This window comes from Mytilus edulis, chromosome 3, assembly GCF_963676685.1.
Source record: "Mytilus edulis chromosome 3, xbMytEdul2.2, whole genome shotgun sequence".
Taxonomy (NCBI): Eukaryota; Metazoa; Mollusca; class Bivalvia; order Mytilida; family Mytilidae; genus Mytilus; species Mytilus edulis.
This window is the reverse complement of record NC_092346.1, coordinates 101,802,375-101,827,544: the sequence shown is the minus strand read 5'-3', so window position 1 is coordinate 101,827,544 and position 25,170 is coordinate 101,802,375. Positions and strand designations below refer to the sequence as shown.

Below are 25,170 nucleotides of genomic sequence, written 5' to 3'. Positions count from 1 at the left end.
GTTGTAATTGGCTAAACTGATATAAGTGGGTTGTAATTGGCTAAACTGATATAAGTGGGTTGTAATTGGCTAAACTGATATAAGTGGGTTGTAATTGGCTAAACTGATATAATTGGGTTGTAATTGGCTAAACTGATATAATTGGGTTGTAATTGGCTAAACTGATATAAGTGGGTTGTAATTGCCAATTTTCACTGAACTTGTTTTCTTTTGCCTCTCATGTGACAGGAGTAACAATGTGAGAAATATGGATGCCACCATTACATGAACTATTTGTAAAAAGTTGTATAATTCATAATGTTACAAAGTTTTCAACTGTCCTTGACCTCATTTTCATGGTACAGTTACTGCAAAAAAAAGTTTTCAGTTGTTTTGAGTAATTAGACACCTATACTTTGTATATCTGATCTTTGCAAGGTCTGCATTTTCATCATACAGGGTTCACCTGACCTTGACCGCATGATATTAAGTTTTTGTGGTACAGTCACTATCTCAGATACTATTAATAATCAATAGGTCAACTGTATTTGCTGTATTAAATAATTTTAAGGTGTACATGTCCAAATGGCAGGTTATAACTATCGTTGACCTCATTTTCATGGTTCAATGACTGCTTAAAAAACTATATTTTTGGGTCAAATGAATTTCTCACTTATTGTGAGTAATAGGAAAACTATAGTTGGTATAAGGGATTTGTAAAAGGTCAACATTTTGGCCAGACAGGTTTCATTTGCCCTTGACACCATTTCAGTGACAAAGTGTCTTATGAACTTATATATTTTGTAGGTCTAATTCATGCCAACCATGGTGGAGAAATAACAGAATATTTATTGAATCAGTTAAAAGATGCTTCAACTGATGTAAGTAGTTATATAACCAATTACCGTAAATAACTAAAACATATGGAAAGCTACAAATGATATTCACTTTAAAATGGTAGTAAGGTATAACTTTTGTTTTGTTTATTAAAGTATAGAAAACTTGCTTAGTACAGAATACAACCTAAAATATTTTTTGAGACATATCTGTTTTGGATATTTTGCAAGAAATAACATTTAAAAAATAAAAATTAAAAGTATTTGTATTTTTTTCTGTGGCAGAAAATGTTTATGTATAAATGTTTTCTCTATTTTTCTATAACCTTGGATCAATTAAGTGGGAAAATAAATTGATGTTAGAATGGCATATTTTAGAGAACATAGAGTGTATAGAGGTTAGAGAAAAGAGAATATTTGCTATAAATCCTTGATTATGAAATCTTTATGACAGCATAATTAGATATAGGGATTGTCTCTCACATCACTGTTTATTTATTCTGTCCAGGTCTTGATAGCAGAATCGTTAAGCAATGTCATTGCTCAAAGCAATATTTTATTTATTTATGTTTTTTATAGTACACAATCATTCAGACTCTGCTATCATTCTCTAGAGGCTGCTATTCTAGCTTTTCTGTGTATTTATACTAATCATTACTTAAAAATCGGTTTACATGTTATGCATGGTTAGGAAAACTGCATTTTCATTTACATGGTTTCCCAATGGAAATCCAGTAATAGAGATTGTACAATGGGTAGACTGGGGTGTGGCTTCATCTGTTTCTGTGTAAACACTTTTTAGCTCACCTGGCCCGAAGGGCCAAGTGAGCTATTCCCATCACTTTGCGTCCGGCGTCCGGCGTCGTCGTCCGGCGTCCGTCGTCCGTCGTCCGTCGTCCGTCGTCCGTCGTCCGTCGTCCGTCGTCCGTCGTCGTTAACTTTTACAAAAATCTTCTCCTCTGAAACTACTGGACCAAATCAAACCAAACTTGGCCACAATCATCATTGGGGTATCTAGTTTAAAAAATGTGTGGCGTGACCCGGTCAACCAACCAAGATGGCCGCCACGGCTAAAAATAGAACATAGGGGTAAAATGCAGTTTTTGGCTTATAACTCAAAAACCAAAGCATTTAGAGCAAATCTGACATGGGGTAAAAATGTTGATCAGGTCAAGATCTATCTGCCCTGAAATTTTCAGATGAATCGGTCAATCGGTTGTTGGGTTTCTGCCCCTGAATTGGTAATTTTGAGGAAATTTTGCTGTTTTTGGTTATTATCTTGAATATTATTATAGATAGAGATAAACTGTAAACAGCAATAATGTTCAGCAAAGTAAGATCTACAAATAAGTCAGCATGACCAAAATGGTCAGTTGACCCGTTTAGGAGTTATTGCCCTTTATAGTCAATTTTTAACCATTTTTCGTAAATTAAAGTAATCTTTTATAAAAAGCTTCTCCTCTGAAACTACTGGGCCAAATTAATTCAAACTTGGCCACAATCATCTTTGGGGTATCTAGTTTAAAAAATGTGTGGCGTGACCTGGTCAACCAACCAAGATGGCCGCCACCGCTAAAAATAGAACATAGGGGTAAAATGCAGTTTTTGGCTTATAACTCAAAAACCAAAGCATTTTGAGGAAATCTGACATGGGGATATAAATGTTTATCAGGTCAAGATCTATCTGCCCTGAAATTTTCAGATGAATCGGTCAATCGGTTGTTGGGTTGCTGCCCCTGAATTGGTAATTTTGAGGAAATTTTGCTGTTTTTGGTTATTATCTTGAATATTATTATAGATAGAGATAAATTGTAAACAGCAATAATGTTCAGCAAAGTAAGATCTACAAATAAGTCAGCATGACCAAAATGATCAGTTGACCCCTTTAGGAGTTATTGCCCTTTATAGTCAATCTTTAACCATTTTTCATAAATCTAAGTAATCTTTTACAAAATCTCCACTGAAACTACTAGGCCACAATCATCTTTGGAGTATCTAGTTTGAAAAATGTGTCCGATGACCTGGCCATTCAACCAAGATGGCCGCCACGGCTAAAAATAGAACATAGGGGTAAAATGCAGTTTCTGGCTTATAACTATGAAACCAAAGCATCTAGAGCAAATCTGACAAGAAGTTAAATTGTTAATCAAGTCAATATCTATCTGCCCTGAATTTTTCAGATGAATTGGACAACTGGTTGTTGGGTTGCTGCCCTCCAATTGGTAATTTTTAAAGAAATTTTGCCGTTTTTGGTTATCTTGAATACTATTATAGATAGCGATAAACTGTAAACAGCAATAATGTTCAGCAAAGTAAGATCTACAAATAAGTCAACATGACCTAAATGGTCAATTGACCCCTTAAGGAGTTATTGCCCTTTATAGTCAATTTTTAACAATTTTCATTAATTTGGTAAATTTATGTAAATTTTTACCAAATATAGTTCTCTGTTACTAATGGGCAAAGTTCATTATAGATATAATTGTAAGAAGCAAAATCGTTCAGTAAAGTAAGAACTTCAAACACATCACCATCACCAAAATACAATTTTGTCATGAATCCATTTGTGTCCTTTGTTTAATATGCACATAGACCAAGGTGAGCGACACAGGCTCTTTAGAGCCTCTAGTTGATATTTAAGATATCAGGCTTTTTTTTTTATGACAGATGATGGCCAAATTTTGATATTGATGATTTTTTTTTCTGGGTTTTCCAGGAAAGAAAAAGTAATTAAATTGGTTAAGTATGGTGGGTGGGCAGCTACCAGCAGTTTCTTTGCAATAACTTATTATATGATCAACCGATGCTTTTCAAATATAATTTGTTGATACAAATGAATAATAGAGGTCAAGTTACATATTGACAATTTACACTTCTTACTATTCAGGAGTTATGGTCCTTGATATATTGGAAAATGGCACTTTATGTTGTTTCCGTTCAATAACTTATGAACCCTTTCTTTCATCAATGGTTGTCAATGTATTATATGTTGTTTCTAATGACAATATGAAGGTCAAATTAGATATTGACAATTTTTCACTTTTACTGATCAGAAGTTATGGTCCTTGATCTATGAGTAAATAGCACTGAATGTCGTTTCTGTGCAATTCCTTATGATCCACTGACCAATGCTTTGAAAATTGTTATATTTGTTGTTGAAAAATGTGTGTCAAGTTGCTCATTTAAAAAAAAATACTAGTAGTTGTTAATATATGCATCTTTCAATAAATATTCTAACCAAATAATGATTAGATGGAAACTCTCTACACCAATATCAACTAATGTTCATCCAAAAAAGTATAACTATATCCAATGTTAACAGTACACCTGGTAGGTAACATTGTGTGTCATATACAATATCCACATAATTGTTTATACTCTTCTATTGACTGTAAAGATGTTAAACTTCACTATAAAATATAATTATAGATGGTCAGACATGGTGGTTGTCTTGGTTTAGGATTGGCTGCCATGGGAACAGCTAGACAAGGTAGGTAACTGTCTTACTTTTCAGTAAAGTAAATATCTCATTTTTTTTCTTTGAAAAGTGTTCTGACATCAGACTCGGACTTCTCTTGAACTGAATTTTAATGTGCGTATTGTTATGCGTTTACTTTTCTACATTGGCTAGAGGTATAGGGGGAGGGTTGAGATCTCAGAAACATGTTTAACCCAGCCGCATTTTTGCGCCTGTCCCAAGTCAGGAGCCTCTGGCCTTTGTTAGTCTTGTATTATTTTAATTTTAGTTTCTTGTGTACAATTTGGAAATTAGTATGGCGTTCATTATCACTGAACTAGTATATTTTTGTTTAGGGGCCAGTTGAAGGACGCCTCCGGGTGCGGGAATTTCTCGCTACATTGAAGACCTGTTGGTGACCTTCTGCTGTTGTTTTTTTCTATGGTCGGGTTGTTGTCTCTTTGGCACATTCCCCATTTCCATTCTCAATTTTATTGTAAATTTCCATTTAATTTGACATCTAGTTTATTAAACTATGAATTATTTAAAAAAATTAGTATAATTGATCAGCAAAAGAGAGCTATAAAATGTCCACAGGGGTCAAAGTTTTCAATAGACCCTGTATAGTAGTTATTGCTCTAGAAAGAAGAGTTTATCCATTTTTGCTGTAATAGATAAAAGAGAAACTGTAAAAGCAGTCATTTTCTGCCAAATAAGATCTTCATATAATCCACTTGACCCAATTAATCCATTGACACCTTTAGGAGTTATTGCCCTTGAAAACAGTTTTTGACACTTTAATAAATAGAGCGAACTAACATAAATGTTTAGCGAAATAAGATTTACAAATAAGTCAAATTGGTAGAAATTGTAAATTGATCCCTAAAAGGAGCTATTACCATTTAAAAAGTAGAGAGTTGTAAATGAATTATATTCTGATTATAAACTTATTTTCTTGTTTGTTTGTAGATATATATGAACAGTTAAAGTTTAATCTGTACCAAGATGATGCTGTTACAGGTAATATATAGTGTAGTATATATGTTGTCTGTATAAATGTACTATTTTGTAAATTCAGAAATTATTGCATGCATTTATTATTGCGATTTTGTCATTTTAAACTTAAATGCGATTTTCATTTTTTCCATTTTGAGAAAAATCTTGTTAAATTAATATGAAATATTTCAAATTGCAAGTTTAAATTGTTGTGTTTACAACTCTGTCACATTTTTCATAATAATAAAACCCTCACAATAATTTCTGAATTTACAGTTAATGGCCATGGAAATGTTAATAAAATACAAAATCCACTTTGGAAGTGCTGTTGTAACTTTATTTCTTACTATATGTCTTATGTTCACATCATGCAATATCTATGACAAGGTTGAAACTCAGTATTGATCAAGTATTTATTGTATATATACCCATTGGGAAAGCAATTATGGAAAATCAACAATATAAATCATTTTTCGCCTACTTTTCTCATCAGAGTTTAGTGAAGTTATACACCCACTCCCAGAGTAGGGGGAACGCTGATGTCACCTTGTTTGTCTGGCCATTTGTCAAACATAACCACATGAGAATAGAGACATCCAATCCGTCATTCATTGTTAATGTTATTATTCTTCTATCATATAATTGGTAGATTTTTTTCTGGTAAAAAGTTAAGTAATTCTTCTTTGCTGTTTGATTACTCTCAGAAATATTATAGATTAATCAAAGTCTTTATTGGAACATTAAGAAATACAAATTATGATAATGTTTAAATAATTGTTAAACTGTTAAAGTTTTTAATGTCAGAAACTGATATAAAATTTGATTTATGAACAAAATAACTTTAAAAAAAAACCTAACCATCAATTCTTTTAGTCTTAGCTTTGCTTTTCTTTACACATCAGTTACTTAGTGCAAGATATTGAAATAGCATGGCAATTATTTAACCAGCAAATAAATGTCTGTAAAATGAGCTGTTTAAAGGAATAAAAAAAACTAAGAATATTAGTTCTGAAATTACTAGAATTGATTTAAAGTAAAGCATGGGATGGACTTATAATTTATATTTATATTATATGAGTAATGATTCTGATAAAAAAAAAACTTCAGCGGTAGAATTGAAAATTAATTTATAAATTATTGACACAAAAATAGCAGGACATACTATTATAAGTGTTGTTCAATTATCATTTTTTCAGTAGATCAGGATTGCTATAAATGAGTCTAATATTGTTTGGTATATTTATTATAAATGATGGTAGTAGATTCCTCTCATATCTCCTAATATACATAAATGTATCTAACCAAACTTCAGATACTTTCTCAAATATAACGGAAGTGATTACCTGTTCATACAGCATCTTTTGAATTACTATCAATATCTAGGGAATGATTAAGCAGGTAGGGGACATGCTTGGTGCTTGTCACGTAATAAAAACCACAAATGATTCTAATAGATAGTTTTAATAAAATGCTTATAGATAAGAAAAAGAAAAAATAGGGTCAACATATTTTTTTCTTGCTACACAATAAAATTATAACACATTCTATTAAAAAAATAATTATTTGAGTTTTCTCCTCTTATATGTGGCAAAGTTAAAAAAAACCAACAAAAAAACAAAAAAAAAACAAAAGGGAATCACAAAATCCTGTTTTTTTGTGTAAAATATGGCCATAAAGGTATAAAGACTTAATTTTCTATATTTACATCAAACGTCTTACTCACCAATTACATACTACTTTCAAAATTTGAACATTTTGAAATTAAAGACAGTTGGCAGTGGTTCATAATTTATTTAGGGGATTTTCTTAACTTCTATTTCCAGTCTGAATACTAGAAAACCATTATAAAGAATTACATTTTTTCAAAACACAAATAAAAGACCACTTATTTGGAACTTATTAGGTGACTATGAGAGGAAAATTGTATTGTATTTGAAGCTCTAACTGCATCAATTAATGATTTGATGGTCGCATATTAAAGTTACAGGCAAAGCGTTAGCGGAGCCAGTGAATAAGGTATTTGGGACCATCATATCACCAATTAATGCTGCCAGAGCTTAAAATACAATACAACTATAATTTTGTTATCTCCATTCTAATAAAACTGACAGAAAACAACCCTAAAGCATACATTTAAAATCTGTCGTACTGTGTATGGGCTTGCACATGCATTTTCATTACATCAATTGTGAATTGATGCCATGAAAATTTGTGCTGTCGTCTGATCAAATTGAATGTTACAAACAGTGTTGCATTAGATTTTTTTTCACAGAATGAACACAAGCATAAAAATATATATGATATTGGTCTAGATGATTAAAAAAATATTTGATGTCATCAAAATGAGGGATTTACATAAAAAATATACATCCAAACTTAATTTGATTGATATATGTGCTACTAAAATGATTTTCATCATGTGTCCTCAAAGATGAAAAGTTTGGACCCATATGAATAACTGAGAGAGGGAAAATCAAACTAGAGATCACATGGGAATTATGTCAGGTTTGATTAGTCAAACTTGTTTGGTTCTAAGCTACCTTACTGGACTTGCAGAACAGATAGATTAATCACTGTCTAGTCTTACAAATATTTTATCAAGATAAGTGTGATAAAATGCAAAACTAATTTCAACTCAGCAGATTTACCCTTGGATGTAGAGAATGAGGACATGACAATTACGTTTTGTAATTCCCTGTGTTAGGTACATATATATCTTGGTTATGATCCCATCTATCATGTTTAAATCAGGTGGGAACTGTATGTACATGAATGTCATACCAACATTTACTTAACTGATTGATAGATTAATCTTTGTCCCAGAAGACTATAACTTCAGAAAATCATTGTCTATCACAATTTTTCACGATAATGTTTTCAGCAATAATGACTTTTAAGGAGCTTTAATTTGAATTTTATATCATGTTAGGAACTTAAGCATTCTTAAACATTTATTTTTACGAAAATGTTGGTATAATTTAATCTGATTTGTTTTAGAAATTATTTGTTTTATGGTGATCTCTTTGTCATAGTAAGACTAACTTTGTTTTAGCAAATCATGTAAGAAAAACTTTTTTGTTTTTTTCTGTCTGTCTATCTGTACATTCAAAAGTTTGTAACAGCAAAAGTTTATTTTGGAATTGATATAATTTCTTCTTACTATATACTTTGTATTACAATATTTTTGGTAATTTGTTTTCCAATAGTAAAGCTTTGAAGTTGAGTGTTTTCGAATATGGAGAAGTTTAACAATGAAAATATACAGATGGATAAAGGAAGGGGAAACCCCTATTACTTATGGAATTAACATGTCAAAAGTTCTCAGAACTTAAGACTGATTCACTTCAAATTTACAAATAGGGCTATATAAGGCTATAGACTTGTTCTGACATCACCAAGGTACATAATTTATCACCCTTACTCATTCATTGGCAGCTCTTTGTCTAATGAAACTGAACGCCAAGATAATCAATCTTAAAAATTATCAACATTAATTATCTTAGCCTCACACTAAAAACTTATAGCTGATGTTAAATCAGAGAATACGTCTACAGAAAATTATCATTGTGGAGGAAGAGTTACTTACATTTAGTAGTTCTATCTGTATTTAAAATATGTAAAATATATCATTTGAACATATTTGAAACTGATCATGTTATACTGAGAAAGGCGTGCAATGGATATATTTTTAAACTGCACTTTAATGGCCAAGTGTTTAATGATTAAACGTTGTACATTTTAGCACTAGATTTTAGATTAAACTGATAAAGATATTCAGTGGTCTGAAGATTTTATAGATTTCTTAACAACTAGTTAAGTCACCAATTTAAAAGTCACCAATCTTTCTGCCACTGAACTGACCAATTTTGCTGTCACTATAGTGACCAGTCATTTTTAAAAACCAAAGTAACCAACTATAAATCATTTGTTTTATTCCTGCAATTTTAAAAACCAAAGTGATCAACTATTAATCATTTGTTTTATTCTGGCTGATTTGAACTAAAACATACTAGTAATTGATTTTTTTTCTAAATAGAAACAAATTTCAGACGTAGAATATAAAATTGTTGAGAAAAAGGCTGTGATTTTGTATAGGTTGATTGACTGTGAATTATGTAGGATTAGATTTGTGTCGTATCAGATTAGATTATGGATTTGTATTGTGGCTTGACAGTTTGTTATAGCATGTTATAAAACAATTGACATTTGTCCAGTATGTACTGTTTGTGGTTGACATCTTCATTTTGAAGGAAAAACCTTAACCACATCTCTGCCACTTTGCTATTCTGGTTTTTAATTTTATTTTCTCTCATTCTCATCTTTACTATGAGCACTCTTGTAATGGATTTTAATTCATGGTATATTGTATAAAAATCTGATTTTCTTAGACATTTATTTAGCTATTGACATGTGTTATATGGAATAGAATTAGATATTGCAGGAGAGAAATGTTTTGGGAAGCCTTGCCTCTGACATTTTCTATTAATGTTTTATTAATAGAAAATAGATTTTGCTGACAATTGATAATGCATTGTTAACCCAGCATGTAAATTGAAATCTAGTTCAAATAAAAAATGGTTCATTTAAATATGTCAGTAGTTTAATTTATAAAGTGCAATGTAATTTGGTCATTCCAAAATATTGTAATAATACTACTGTAGCTGCAGTCAATTTAAGTAAGAAATTGTTATAAGAAGATGTGGTATGAATGTCAATGAGACACTCTCTGTCCAAGTCACAATTTGTAAAAAGTAAACCATGATAGGTCAAAGTACAGCCTTCAACACAGAGCCTTGGCTCTCACCAAATAGCAAACTATAAAGGGCACAAAATTTGTAAAATGTTAACCATTATAGGTCAAAGTACGGTCTTCAACACGAAACCTTGGCCCACACCGAACAGCAAGCTATAAGTTTATATATTTAACTGATAAAACAATGTCCAGAACAAAGAATCATTTAATTTTATGATTAGCATGCAACCTCCAGTGAGATTTAGGAGAGATTGGTGTAGATATCATGGTAGCTTAGTTCATTCACTATACAGATCTGTTACTAGGGGATCAAATCATTATCAAACATAACTGGAATCTAATATGTCTATTTCAATAGATTATACAACTTTGAATGTTATATGATATCTGCTATAGTTTCACTTAATTCTCATAAAGCATGGCCTGTGGTATCAGGAAGTAAAACAAATAATTTGATAAATGGATCTAATTAAACCTAAAATGTGTTTTCTTCAAACATGGAAATAATAGCCTCTAACTGATTGTCAAGAGTGATTAATTATATAAATTAAATGTGATGTTGACCTGTAGTTATATGATGAAGTTTCCATTAAATATTAACAGAAATCTCTAACTAAGTATATACCTAGAAGCAACAAGACTATTAGGGTCTTACTGGTTATACTTTATAATGGTGCTGATAGTTTTATTTTTTATATTTGACCATTTTATTTAACTGATGCTATGGTGCTTGTCTGTCATTATTTAGGAAAAGAGGGGGCGACAGAAGAACATTCAAATAAGGAACTGTGTATTGTAATTTTTGTTTTTGTTTCTACTTGATTTGTCAATGCACAATAAATCTCAATGCAGAAGTCATAATAGTAATATTCTCAATAAGGTCAAATAAAGTACCAAGTTGAAGAGCATTGAGGACCCAAATTCATTCCAGTCAGTCTGGTTTTTAAAGCCACCTTTCCAGTTATAGAGACTGTAGTTAATCGTGACCAATGTTCACCTTATACAACTTCTGCTTTCTAAATAGATTTTCCTTAATTGTATAAAAATGATATGGTGTTGAATTTATGACAACTCTAACTGATGAAAACCTTTTCATAAAGATGATTACACACATGACTGTTAATAATAATTAGCTGAGGTATACTAATTAAAAGACTGTGTGAAGTCATTGACGTCATTTTTATGTAATGATTAGAGATAATTAAAGTGTAAATTGAAGGTATAATTAAAGTGTAAATTGAAGGATACATTATTATCACATACTACCTATTTCACATCAATAGAAAATCTCTGCTTTGTGGTATTAGTACACCCAACTTTTATGTGCTTATTTAGCAATTTTTGTAAAAAATGCTTAGATTTTGGTGTATTTTCAACTAGATTTTGGACCCAAACATGTACATTGAGACCACACAAGTAACAACTGAATATTTGAATATGATGATTGTTAAAATGATCCACACCTCTATTAGAATTATTTATTTGGTTCTTGTATGTGCTCAATATTTTCAACTTGCAATTGTTTTTAAAAATATACATTTTCTGTCGTTTTTTTGTAAAAAAACTACTATTATTTACCCACAAAATTTCATTGAGCTTTATTTTAAAATCCTTTTGGCCAAACTTTGCTAAAGCATATCGATTTTTTGTATGCTAATATCACCACCTGTTAATGTTATAGTACTTTAATGAAAAGGCAAAAAAGGGATGTTCTTTACAAGATCTAAAATAGTGACTATTCCTCCAATACAAAAAGTTTTAAGTTTGTAAGCAAATAAGGTAGATCTAATTGAAAAAAAATATAGTGAGGATGGGTGGCACACTTATGATTTTGAATATCAGAAAGATATTATTTGGGAGATTTATACTTTAAATTGTAATTCAGAAGCTTAAAATGATACGTAATTAATATTTGTGTTTTTAATTTTGTATTTATACTGCCTAATTTGTTGCCGCTGAACAAGTCAGGTGTGTGGTGAATTGTACAATTACGGAATAACTAATCCAAGCACTGGAATACACAAAAATATATTCAATGTGAAAGTGAAAGAACAAATAACACATTTATTGAATTTAATTCAGATCATTATATGAAACCTCAGTTTTAAAATCTCTGGGAAATTATGGTACTCATTAGTAACCATTGTAACAATACATTGAAAAGAAATAATGGATTTGTGAGGAAAGAAGTTTTCCAAAATCAGTGACCTCTTAAAATTAATGTTTGTCACTTTTAGAAATGGCTCCCTCTAACCTTTGAAGGGTGTTAGTTTGTTTATAACAATGAATTATCATATTTCTCTACTAACTCAGTGGTCTTTTGGTTGATTGCAGCAGATATCCTACAAAATCAAATGAAAGACTTGATACTTGTCCACTTATAAGCATATAGTGCGGTGACAGAAGTGTAAAAAGTCGTCTAGATCGCGAGTTTAATCTCCCCAAATAACACACGGCTAAAAATGGTCTTAACTTAAAGACAAATATGTCTTCTTTAGTTTTTGCCCTGTCGTCAGAATTTCGTACGGTCACTTTTTTTTCTAAAAAGTCGTTTTAATGACTGGTAGTATATTGGAGAATTTCAACCCCCCTTTTTCAAAATGAAAAAAATGGGTATGTTTGCTTACATTTAATTGAAATAGTTTTTCCTGAAGCTATTTTTACATGTCAAAATATGCTATTTAGTATTTTATTTTCTTCTAATCTATAAAATTTGTGAAGTTCAGACTATTTAAAATTGAGGTAATTTTAATTGCAAATTCAGACTCAAACTTTAGTTTCTTCTTCATAGTAGTAATAAACATTATCCCATAATATTTTAAGCATATAGTATTTAATAAAACTAATAAGTGATAAAAATTTCGGAACCAAAATATGAAAAAAACCTGAAGAAATCAATGGAAAAAGAATGGAGTAAAAATCTTCAATTTCAACACAGAACTCAATCACTTGCCTTCCGTCACATTTTGTGTATTAGTCAATAATTTGCTCTCAAATGATATATGAAATTACTACCCTTTTCGCTATTATATACACATATTTTCAATTAAAGTGCACTGATATATGCCATATACTTTGTTTGTATATGTTTATATTCTATGTTTTTTCGTTATAAAACATCAAATATACTTTGTCAGAAAAAGTCTTATTGTAAAACCAAAATAATGACGGATAGTTACAGTAAATATTCCGTGATATGTCAAGTCCTTTGCAACTTGCTCGATTAAGTCCGAAGAACAGACAAAAGTCGTTAAATTTTATGCAGTGAATAAAAAATATGCTAAAAAAACCTCGATTGAAATTTTAAGTCAATTTACCAGTTTAGGGAAGTCGACTTTTGTATCTGCATTGCATAAAAGATTGGATGAGGGGAACATCAAGATGTTTCATGCGATAGCTGTTAATTTGAAGAACTCCGTGCAGGAAGTTTGACGACATACAATTATCTGACTGTTGTCCCTCAATTTCGGGTATTCAGTGTACACGTTCTAGAATGCAGTCGTTCATCTGGAGCGCTTGTATATTTTGTTGCAACAAAACATTTTAGAAAGATAAAAAATTACTCAAGTTTGAATCAGATGAGCGCATTAAAAATGATTTATCCGTGTCAGATAAAGTTAAAGTTGAAATAGTTTCCCGTCCATCTTTTAAACTTCAAGCACTCTGTCATTTTGGTTGTATTACAAAATATTTGCTAAAAGCGAAAAAAAAAAAATCCAAACCCGTGGAAGCAGATATTTCAGAACACGATACTGCTTTTACTAATTCTATTTTGGCTATTGACAACGATTTAATGTTCATTCCTCGTGGCACCGTTCCTTGATAAATATAGATCATTTCTTCAGGCTGATTCTAATTTAAAATATTCTACATGAAAAATGCAGTTTAAACTCATTTATTTCTATAGAAATTCGGTTGTCAAACAACTTCAACAGGTTCAAGGCAAATATAACATATTATTTAGTAGCAAATTAACTATTTTAGATGCCATATAAGCTTCTAGTCAATTGAAAACTGACCTCAAAATCTCAATGCCAAACTGTAATAGACACAAATAACGGACAGATATTTAATTCCGCTGCAAGTTTACTTAGAAAAGACATCGAAACTCCAAAGAAGACTACCCAACTTTGGATGAATTGTTTCTTCCTTCTTAATTCAGTCAATGCATTCGTATTTATTGCAATTCACTCTATGGTTACTCAATGAAACTGCATACAGCCAAGACTATTCTCAGGAAAGGCACCAAAGAAATTGTGGAAATGCTAAGCAATTGTTGAGGCAATCTTTTTTATTTTACTTCTTTTCATTTAGGATTGGCTTTACAAATGTACCGTGAGTTTGGTTCAAAACACCTTGTTGAAACATTGAATGTCAATGGATCTTATGCTTCTTAAAATAAAGTGCGACGCTATATGATGTGTTGCCAACCAGGACATTGAGCGAATTCAAGATAGTGTGTACTTCTCGTATGATGTTTCCCAAGCATCTTTGCAGACAAGCATATGGATGTCATCACACCTTCCTAAACCCCCTTATAGATCTCTGTTAAATCTTGGATGAATTGATAGGGATGGTTTGAAGCTGTTAATTTTTAGGAACAAAGGTCTTCGGACTTCCTACAATACCTTGTCTGTACTTGTAAAGAAAAACTCAAAATAACGTGTTTGCTTTGAGCGGAACCTTTCATGTGCAGACCTGTGGCCATGAGTGAAATGTGTAGAGTATTAAAACATGTCAAAATGTTAGAAATTATTATAAATTAAGGAATGTATCTCCCTAATGCAAAGCTCTGATTCATTTCACTGATTTGGCTATACTTTTTGGAACTTTTGGATTATAGCTCTTCATCTTTAATATAAGCTTTGGATTTCACATATTTTGGCCACGAGCATCACTGAAGATATATGTATTGTCGAAATGCCCATCTGGTGCAGAAAAAATGGTACCGTTATTGTTATTGTGACAGTTGATGAAAATGAACATGATGGAGATAAGGGCTGATTTGGTATAAAGCTTGTTGCACTGGTACACACGAATCCAGTCCCGAGGTTAGGGGATTGTTGGAGTGCCCTTAAAAAGGTAAAACCCCGCCACTATCTGTATGTGTCAGTTTTAAGTTACGAGACGGTAATGCAGTGTTTGTCGTTTGTTTCTATATACTATATTGGTTTCTTTATTATTTATTTTGTACATTAATCAGGCCGTTAGATTTTTTGTTTGTTTTACATTATTCGTTTCGGGAATTGAAGACTTTGCAGTATGACTTTTACTCATTGTTGAAACCCGTACGGGACCTATAATTGTTTTATGTCTCATTTGGTCTCATTTGGAGAGTTGTCTCATTTGCAATCATATCACATCTTCTTTTTTATATGGAATACTTTTGAAGTCTGTGGTACGTTGCAAGGGAAAAAAGGGGGTATATAGTTACAAAACGTATAATGTAATCGATAATACTATGGTAGAAGTAATAATTGTGAAAAAAAAACCAAAAAGCAACGAGTAGTCTATAAAAAACCTGAAGTATCCGCAAATTCAATTTGAGGTCATATATGACTGTAGTGTTCTATGGCTTTGGTTTGATACCTCACCCAATATGATAGTTTAAAAAATAATTTTTAAGTATTGTTCTGCATGACACTTGTTTTTTACCTAAAATTGATATTTTTCTTAGGTTTAGGTGCTCTTAACAGTTTATAGGTTGAAAACTTGATTTTTGAAGTTTTGTTTATATAACGTCGTTTTAGGACTTTTTTTGATAAAAAAAATCTCAATGATTAAGGTTTATGTATAATAACAAACATTACTTAAGCCAAAACAGTATCATTTGTATTTAGGTAGAGTTTAGAAATAGAAAAAAATTTCAAAATTGAAACCCACCCAAATTTTCAAATTTTTTTACATATGACCTTTGACCTCAATTTAAAAAAAATGTGACCATATCAAGTCCTGACGACAGGCATATTCTTATAGTACATGATTTCCTCTTTCCAATGATATATTATGTAGGTGTGTGTTTGGTGGGGAGATTAAATTCCAAAAAATCTGCCTTCAGTCACCGCACTAATATGGCATTTAAAAGAAGAACATAGACAAGAAAACCAGGAAAATTCCAAAGAAAATTACACTTGGTTTTATTTATTTCAGGTGAAGCTGCAGGGTTAGCCATGGGTTTGGTTATGTTGGGGACAAAACATGCCAACGCTATAGAGGACATGTTAGCAGTAAGTAATCAACATCTACATTCAATCATTGGTTATTGGACAAAACAACAAATTTAAAAAAAAGAATGAAATTAGTAAATTAGCATCGTTACATTCATTGTAACTAACCATGACATTAAAAAATACCTTGACCTGAAAGCAGTTTTACAGAAGACTAGATAAGAAAAATATTTTTGTAAATTGATCCACCATTTAAACATTAACACTGAAAAACACAAAACTATGTCACCATTGTATAACAATAAATCAAACATGTGAAGTACAAATTATCGTGCTAAGAAATGATGCCAGTAATCTAATAGCAGAATAGTTATTACTTCTATGAGCAGTATTTAACACTGATTTTATCCTAGTTTTCAATTTAACACAGTTATGTTTGTAAATATTAAATCAAATTTCCAGCATTAAGACATTAAAAATGAAATACAATGCTATAACGGTTGTCAGCTGTAGCAGATTTAATTTTATTTTACTTGATAATCTTCCTGGGAGACATCGTTTCATATATCATCAATAATTTGAAAGGAAAGGTGTCTTGTAAAGAGTTTTTTTGTTCTTTATGTATTTTGTTCTATTTTTATAGTTTCTGATGTATGACTAAGCCTATTTTTATAGTTTCTGATATATTACACCTCTTCCCTTGCCAGCAGAACTTACAGTATTTCTTCTATGTAAAGAGATAAAATAAAGCAATATACCAAGTATAGTGAAATATACTTATTTCATTTCTAATTACAAAAAACATAACAGATAAAGTTTTTGTATGTTGTTAAAGACTGCATTCTAACCTCAATAAGTCCTCTTTACTGTTAAAAGTAGCTGTCTCATTGACTTATTCATCACATCTCCTTTCTATTAATAAAAAAAAGGACAATAATATTTACCAACAATAATAGACAGCACAACATATCCCACCTGACTCCTAAACAAAGGAATGGTTCTATAGTCCTACGTCATTTGATCTCTAGTGGAGAGTTGTCTCATTGGCAATCATACCACATCTTATTTTATATCATACAATTAGAAGTTATGTTAACTCAAATAGATGTAAGCTGTTATACAATTTTCCACACAGTCATACTCATAAATATAATAAAAGATTCATTCATGAAAAACATTCTCCAAGTATTTAGTAAAAATGTCATCTATAAGAAGATAAGACGGATGGGATTGTTAATAAGTTGAAGGGGAAATTAATTTTCTGTGTGATGTTTGTTTCACTACCTTACCAATTCCATTTAATTGTTTAATAACTTGATTGGAAAGTATTTATGTCTCAGCTTAGAATTAACCAATCATTCTCCCTCAACTCATTATCATTGACAATTTGAGCTGGCAGCCCTTTATGGATTGCATGAAGATAAAGTCGCCAATTTGTCAATAAAACTTTCCTTATAGGGGGATTTGAATAGAATAATGAATGAATGGAAATACAGTCATTTATTCTTCAATACATATGGTTTGAATTCTGTCCCAAATATATATTAAAAAGACCTATTGTATATATCAATGACATCAATATCCAGAGAGAATAAGAGATATAATCTTGAAAGAAAGGAAAAATGTAAAGAAAGTACTTCTGACATGTTGTCTTTACAAGATTTATCAGAGGTCATTTGTCTTTATTATTTGTTAAAAGATGCTTTTCGGACAAGACTTTGTTATGATTAAATAAATTTAAAGTATGTTTTTTTGTTTATTTGTCTTTTGCTGTTTTGTTTTTGTTTAAAGCATGCTCTTTGATTCATTGGACCATCTTTTTTGTTTATTTTAATGCCATGATGTTTGAATTTTTTTTATGCCACGCCGTAGCAGAGGGGACAAAGTTTTACCCTTGTCCATCTGAACCTCAATTCATCCGTACATCCCAAAATAGGTTTCTGTTGACCAACTTTAGCTTGCCTCAACCACATGTTATGAAGCTTATGCACAATGCTTATCACCACAAAACACAGATCAAGTTTGTATTTGGATAACGTCACTTTTACCATTCTAGAGTTATGCCCTTTACAAATTGAAAAATTGCTGATTTTTTTGTTTCCATTCTCTAACTTAAGTTTGCCTCCAAAAAATATTAAGAAATTATATGAAATGCTTATTACCACAAAACACAGATTAAGTACAAATTTTGGTAGCATCACTTTTACAGTTCTTGAGTTGTGTCCTTTTTTAAACATTATATGCAAGCATCTGTGTCCTATGGACACATTCCCCATTTATTTCAAATTAAAAGACCATGCTTATAACTGTTATAGTAGCCCCATATTGTTTTTATCAAATTATAAGTGATAGTAGTGATGTGAAGAAAGTGATAACAAACTAACAAATATCTGTAAACATTGTTTGGATTATTTTGCCATCATATTGAGACTACACTTAATTAGCTGAGTGTTACTAAAGTTGTTATCCAATTTCTGTTGTCATTGTAAACACATTTTGTTTACATGTTATGTAGCATCAAATTTCTTATTCATAGTTGTTCTAATTATTAACTTTTAGTACTTATTTATTTAAATCCTTAGAATCCTATTTTATGTCCATCTGAACTAAAATAAACTTCATTTTATTGGTTTCATTCCTTGTATAAACTACTAGTTTGATGTTATTTTGGTGTAAGTTAAACTGATTACAATTTGTCAACCCATCCTTACTGTTTAGCATTCCATGACATGTGCTTAGCCTGGTTGTACGAGTTCACTGACATTACTTATGGTAAACTAACTATATAAATGACCATTTATAATAGTAAATGTTTAAATTAAGTCTCAAGAAATGTGTTGTTTATCAAGTTAATTTATTAGGAGTTATAAATAATCAATACCCTATTAGGTGTTGGACAGAAGAGTGTTTCTAGGAGAGTCTCAGATAGCATAAGATTTCCTGTCACTTGTAATGTATTTATTGTCAACAGATGACTTGTGTTTCTTGTGAAAACCATTCTGCTAGTTGTCAAATTAAATATCACAATTTATCAAATGAAACATTTCCTTCCAATTCCACTAAAACTCTTTATGCTAGAAAAAAATCTATTGATACTGTTTACAAACTCCTTCTAGATAATAAATATAATTATAACTAATGAGAATTTGGATCTTATTTGACTTGAAAGGAAAACAAGAATTAAATACTATTTATTCAGAAATCAACTGTAAATCCCTCAAGCAAACATCACCATCAACCACCAAACATGCATCATCACCAAACTTTAAACAAACATCACCGTCCACCACCGAACATGCATCATCACCAAACTTTAAACAAACATCACCGTCCACCACCAAACATGCATCATCACCAAACTTTAAACAAACATCACCTTCCACCCTCAAACATGCATCATCACCAAACTTTAAACAAACATCACCTTCCACCCTCAAATATGTATCATCACCAAACTTTAAACAAACATCACCGTCCACCCTCAAACATGCATCATCACCAAACTTTAAACAAACATCACCGTCCACCCTCAAACATGCATCATCACCAAACTTTAAACAAACATCACCGTCCACCCTCAAACATGCATCATCACCAAACTTTAAACAAACATCACCTTCCACCCTCAAACATGCATCATCACCAAACATAAAACAAACAAAACCATCAACCCAGAAACATGCATCATCACCAAACTTTAAACAGACATGACCTTCCACCCTCAAACATGCATCATCACCAGATATAAAACAAACAAAACCATCAACCCAGAAACATTTAAACATAAAGTTTAAACATAAAGTTTACACATCACTGTCATCACTTCATCTAGTATTGTCAGTAGTTATCATAACATTACAGAAAATTGGTTTATTTATACAATTATAAAAGGTATGTTCCCTATTGGAATTTTGAAAACAAGGAGATATAAAACAAACAAAACCATCAACCCAGAAACATGCATCATCACCAAATATAAAACAAACAAAACCATCAACCCTCAAACATCAAACATGCATCATCACAAAATTTAAACAAACATCACCAGTAACCCTGAAAGTGAAACAAACGTCACCATTAACCCAGAAAGTGAAACAAATGTCACCATTAACCCTGAAAGTGAAACATCAAACATCAAACAAACATCACCATCAACCCTCAAACATGCATCATCCCCAAACTTTAAACAAACATCACCATCCACCCTGAACATGCATCATTACAAAACTTCAAACTAACACCACACTCTAGTTTACACATCACTGTCATCACTTCATCTAGTATTGTCAGTAGTTATCATAACATTACTGAAAAGTAAATCAATTAAAATAGGAATCAACTTCTCTATTAAAACTCTTGTTCAAGTTATTAAGAAAAAAATACATTTTTGCAAAATACAAAATGAAAAATTAAAGGAAAATTATTTGGATTGAATTACTCTTCTGTTTCCTATAATCCATTATAAAATCTGAATCTTCATTTATCAAAGTTAAATTACATGTTAACATGCAAATAATATTAATGTTACTATATTTTCTCTGTAAAAGTAAGACTAATCCTAGTTATAGATTATAGTGATGTTCCCTTGATGTATACTCCTCCTACAGAGCAGGTGTCTATGGAATTGTACTTGATGACAACATCTTAAATCACCGTGTCTAGTTTTCTATAGACACATTTTGTCACATAAATCTTGTGATTAAGTAAGAACTGGTTGCAATTAAATGAAAATATCTTATAATTAATTTATTATTATTTTTTTTGTAAAAATATGATAACAAATATATTTGATGAATTTTATAAAACAAGTGTTAAGATTTTAAACCTGTGTCACTAAAAGAGGTAGTTGGTCTAGTAACTGCCTTACTCCATCCATCCAACTCTATGAAAGAAACAAGTTGGCTTCTATGAAAGGGAATGATTTAATATTTGGTCTACAGCTTGATAATGTTGAGTTTTAGTGAGTAAGCAATATTGACATCTACCATATAGCCACTTCCAGTTTGTCAATTGGTTGATGTTTTGTCAAACTTTTCTGTTCTCCTTTGAAGTGAATGATTTTGATATTGGGCCTGAGAATGATCAGTTATGCTCAAGTAAACATGTTACCTGAATCAATATCATGCAGTGAGCAGGTCCAACCCTAGTATTGGTATTGTTCTGATTTCTTCATTTTCTTTATTTGAAGGTTTTTGTTTGACAATATCAAAAGGAATTTAAATACTGAAAATAAAGTCCTACCCCCCTACAGTCATAATTATGTGTTTGTCCCAAGTCATAAACATCTTCAGTTGATGTCTTTATCTTATTCTTTACTGAATTTTGTACTGACAGTATGTATTTGATAGTGGCTTTTAAGCTAAATCACAATTGGCTAGACTTCGGGGAAAATATAGAAGTTGACATATGGTTAGGATGGTATTTTACAGATAAAGACAAAGATGTCAGTTTCTCATGTCATTGGATTTATATCTCATTGTAGCTTATATTTCTTTTTATTTATATGGCTAGTCAAATGGTCTAGTACAGAATTATTGATCTAATTACGGGGTACTTTGAAATTGTCACTTAGGGGTTATTTTCACTTATTTCGCAAATCATAAAATGTATCAAAAATGTCATGAACAAAAAATATAAAAAAGAAGATGTGGTATGATTGCCAATGAGACAACTCTCCACAAGGACACAGAAATAAACAACTATAGGTCACGGTACAGCCTTCAACAATGAGCAAAGCCCATACCCCATAGTTAGTTATAAATCAAAAAAAGTTTGTTCAAATGAAGCATTCAGGCCTATTTATAGCTGACTATACGGTATGGGCTTTGCTCATTGTTGAAGGCCGTACGGTGACCTATAGTTGTTAATGTCTGTGTCATTTTGGTCTCAGTAGCGGATCCAGAAATTTTCATAAATGGGGGCCCACTGACTGACCTAAGAGGGGGCCCGCTCCAGTCACGCTTCAGTGATTCCCTTTATAAGCAACCAAATTTTTTCCCAAAAAGGGGGGGCCTGAAGAGATTAAGCATATTTGTCCATGAAACACTTCCAAAACACTGCACAGGTTACTTAAACTGAGCAAGACAAAACAGTTTTACCTTACCAAAATCAGTGTCATGTTACTCATGCCAAGGACAGTTAGAGTTCAGTGTTACTTTAAACTTCTGTCTTTCTGTCCTTCCTTCTGTCCTTCCTTCCGTCTCATTTTTGTTTCCTCACTCTTAACTTTATGAAACTGAATTCAATTACTTAAAGTAATTCATTATTGTCTTTTACAGTATGCTAAGGAGACCCAGCATGAAAAGATATTACGAGGTTTGGCTGTTGGCATCTCTTTAACTATGTACGAACGTTTAGAAGAGGCTGATGCTCTGATAGAGTCCCTATGTCGTGACAAAGATCCAATCCTCCGATGGTCTGGGATGTTTACTGTAGCTATGGCGTATTGTGGTTCAGCTAGTAACCAAGCCATCAGAAAACTTTTACATGTAGCAGTAAGTACCACTGACATGGACAGGCACACATTTATTACTACTGTAAAATCAGAAATTATTGCATGCATTTATTATTGAGAGTTTGTCATTTTAGACTAAAATGCGACTTGAGTTTTATAGATTTTGAGAAAAATCCTGTTTAATTCACGTAAAAAAATTCAACATGCGAGTTTAAATTATTGCAATTATAACCCTGTCGCATTTTTCGTAATAATAAAAACATCGCAATAATTTCTGAATTTACAGTATTTAAGCATCATTTATATTAGCAACAGTTTCGCAAAATTTTAGAGTAAATAATACATTCCAATTTGATGGTTATCTTCATTATGAATACAAATATAAAAAGTTTACCCAAAACTATACAGCAGATAAAAGAATGTCTTTTACAACCAATTGCATTATAAAATATATCGTTAAAGTCTAGTCTAAAGTCAGTACCTTCAAGCCTGTTTGACCAAGAAATGAAGAACAAGATTATTTTGTTTTTCTTTGACAATTTTACATTCAAACTCAGATTTTTTTAAATTTTGTTATGTTTACAAAAGCAGTTTATTATCATTATAAATTTGTTTCTATGTGAAGTGAGCTATGTAATAGAATATTATTATTAAGGTCAGTGATGTGAATGATGATGTGAGGTATGTAATAGAATATTATTATTTAGGTGAGTGATGTGAATGATGATGTGAGAAGAATAGCAGTTACCTCCCTTGGATTTTTATTATTCAGGTTAGTGGAACATCAATGTCATATAGAAATCTAGATGCATCAAAAGTAGGTTTTACTACAATTTCTGTTGTATTCAACTACATATAATACAATATATGAGCATAAAGGTTTTACAATAATTTTAGCAAATCTTCATATTTGTCATTTGGATAGTTTCACCTATAAGCATAATATCAAAACTTTGTAAGCGTGATATATGTAAAATTGAAATCTATACTCAGGAGTAAATCAACACAAACAATACTTTTTTTACAGGTAAGATAGAAGTAAACCTTTATAGGTTTGAAAGTTTAAATTAGTTGTCTCTGACAGTGAATCCAGTCCTATGGTAGTATATAGCAAATAATGACTTTAGACTTCTGAAAAATATAATAAAATGTCGTCAAAAAGGATTTTTTACATTTGACTTTAATTACATGCTACTTGACAGCCTGGACCTTATAAATTCTTCAAATCTGTGGAAATTATGTTGGTATCTCCAGTTATGCCTTTCTCTTGATACAGATTCATAAATTTTCTTTGTTAAAAACTTTTAATGAGGAATAAAGTTTATAAATTAGTGAATAATATCTCTACCAGTTCTGACCAGTTAACTCAGTTGAAATTGTAATAGCTAGAAGGGCTGACTGAATAAAAAAATTCCCAGAAGTGTATGTACGCTTAATTTTTAGACAAACTAAAGTGTTTTTTTTTACCACAGTAAATAGATTTTTACATAATGGTTACATAACATAATAGTAGTATGAGGTTTTGATTGAAGTTAATATAGTTTTATCTTGTATCCATGATTTTATAAATTTAATATAGTTTTATCTTGTATCCATGATTTTATAATCAAATAGTACGACATAGAACAAATTCATTTCCTTATGCATCATGTTTGACATCTAAACATGATCAACAACTTAATTTTCCTCGAAAAGTATGCACTTTTAGACACCAAATTGTTTCAAAATTAAAGTGTTGAGCAATTTTTGTATCTGAGGCCTGCCTCCAGATGCTAGATTTTCTCACAGCGTTGCAGACCCATTGGTGGCCTTTGACAGTTTTCTTCTCTTTGGTTGTATTGTTGTCTCTTGAACAGATTCACCATTTCGATTCTCATTTTTGTTACATTAAAACATCTACATTTTATTTAAACATGACTGAGTAAAAAATTAAGACATTTTAAACTGCATGAATGAAATAATAAGTACCTATTCATCTTAGTAAAATTTGAATGCTTAGTTTATAAACAACTAATGCAGAAATGATCAAGTGAGTGAATTTTTCACACACAATAAAATAAAGTACAGGCTTGATCAATATAGTAACCAATATGGGAAAAGGTTGGAAACATCAACTGATGTCAGGTTTCAGAAATGATCATGACTAGAATGTCATCTTCATCTAAGAAATTGATCTTTGTTTTAATGTAGGAAAACCATCTGTTTCCTCCGAGGATCTTTATATACTGGTTAGGAAATGTGACAATAAAAAAAGTGTTTATTCTCCGGAATCAATTACACTTGACTACTCAGACAATATGTATAATGATTGTATGACAATATACGATAATGCTTTGATAATGCTTTGTCTGATTGAGAACCAATCAGATATTGACAAAGACAGCAAGGAAATCTTTTATGTGCTGCATAACTATTGTCATTTTCATATTTAACTAGTATAAATAAGATTTCAAGTGAAAATGTGCATGTTCAGGCTTCATAAAAAAAAGTTTTCATCAATTTTTGACCTATTTTCACTTCTTTACTTT

The 25,170-nt window shown here is 31.1% G+C and overlaps 1 protein-coding gene across 1 annotated transcript in view; it reads left to right on the top strand.

Moving 5' to 3' along the window:
- Window positions 1-25,170, top strand: part of LOC139518036 (26S proteasome non-ATPase regulatory subunit 1-like) — a 187,524-nt gene that overhangs the window by 23,762 nt on the left and 138,592 nt on the right. Inside the window, exons 16-21 of the mRNA XM_071309678.1 lie at window positions 787-860; window positions 4,245-4,305; window positions 5,242-5,292; window positions 16,172-16,248; window positions 22,467-22,682; window positions 23,350-23,414. Coding sequence (XP_071165779.1) covers window positions 787-860; window positions 4,245-4,305; window positions 5,242-5,292; window positions 16,172-16,248; window positions 22,467-22,682; window positions 23,350-23,414 — 544 coding nt within the window. The remainder of the gene's footprint in view (window positions 1-786; window positions 861-4,244; window positions 4,306-5,241; window positions 5,293-16,171; window positions 16,249-22,466; window positions 22,683-23,349; window positions 23,415-25,170) is intronic.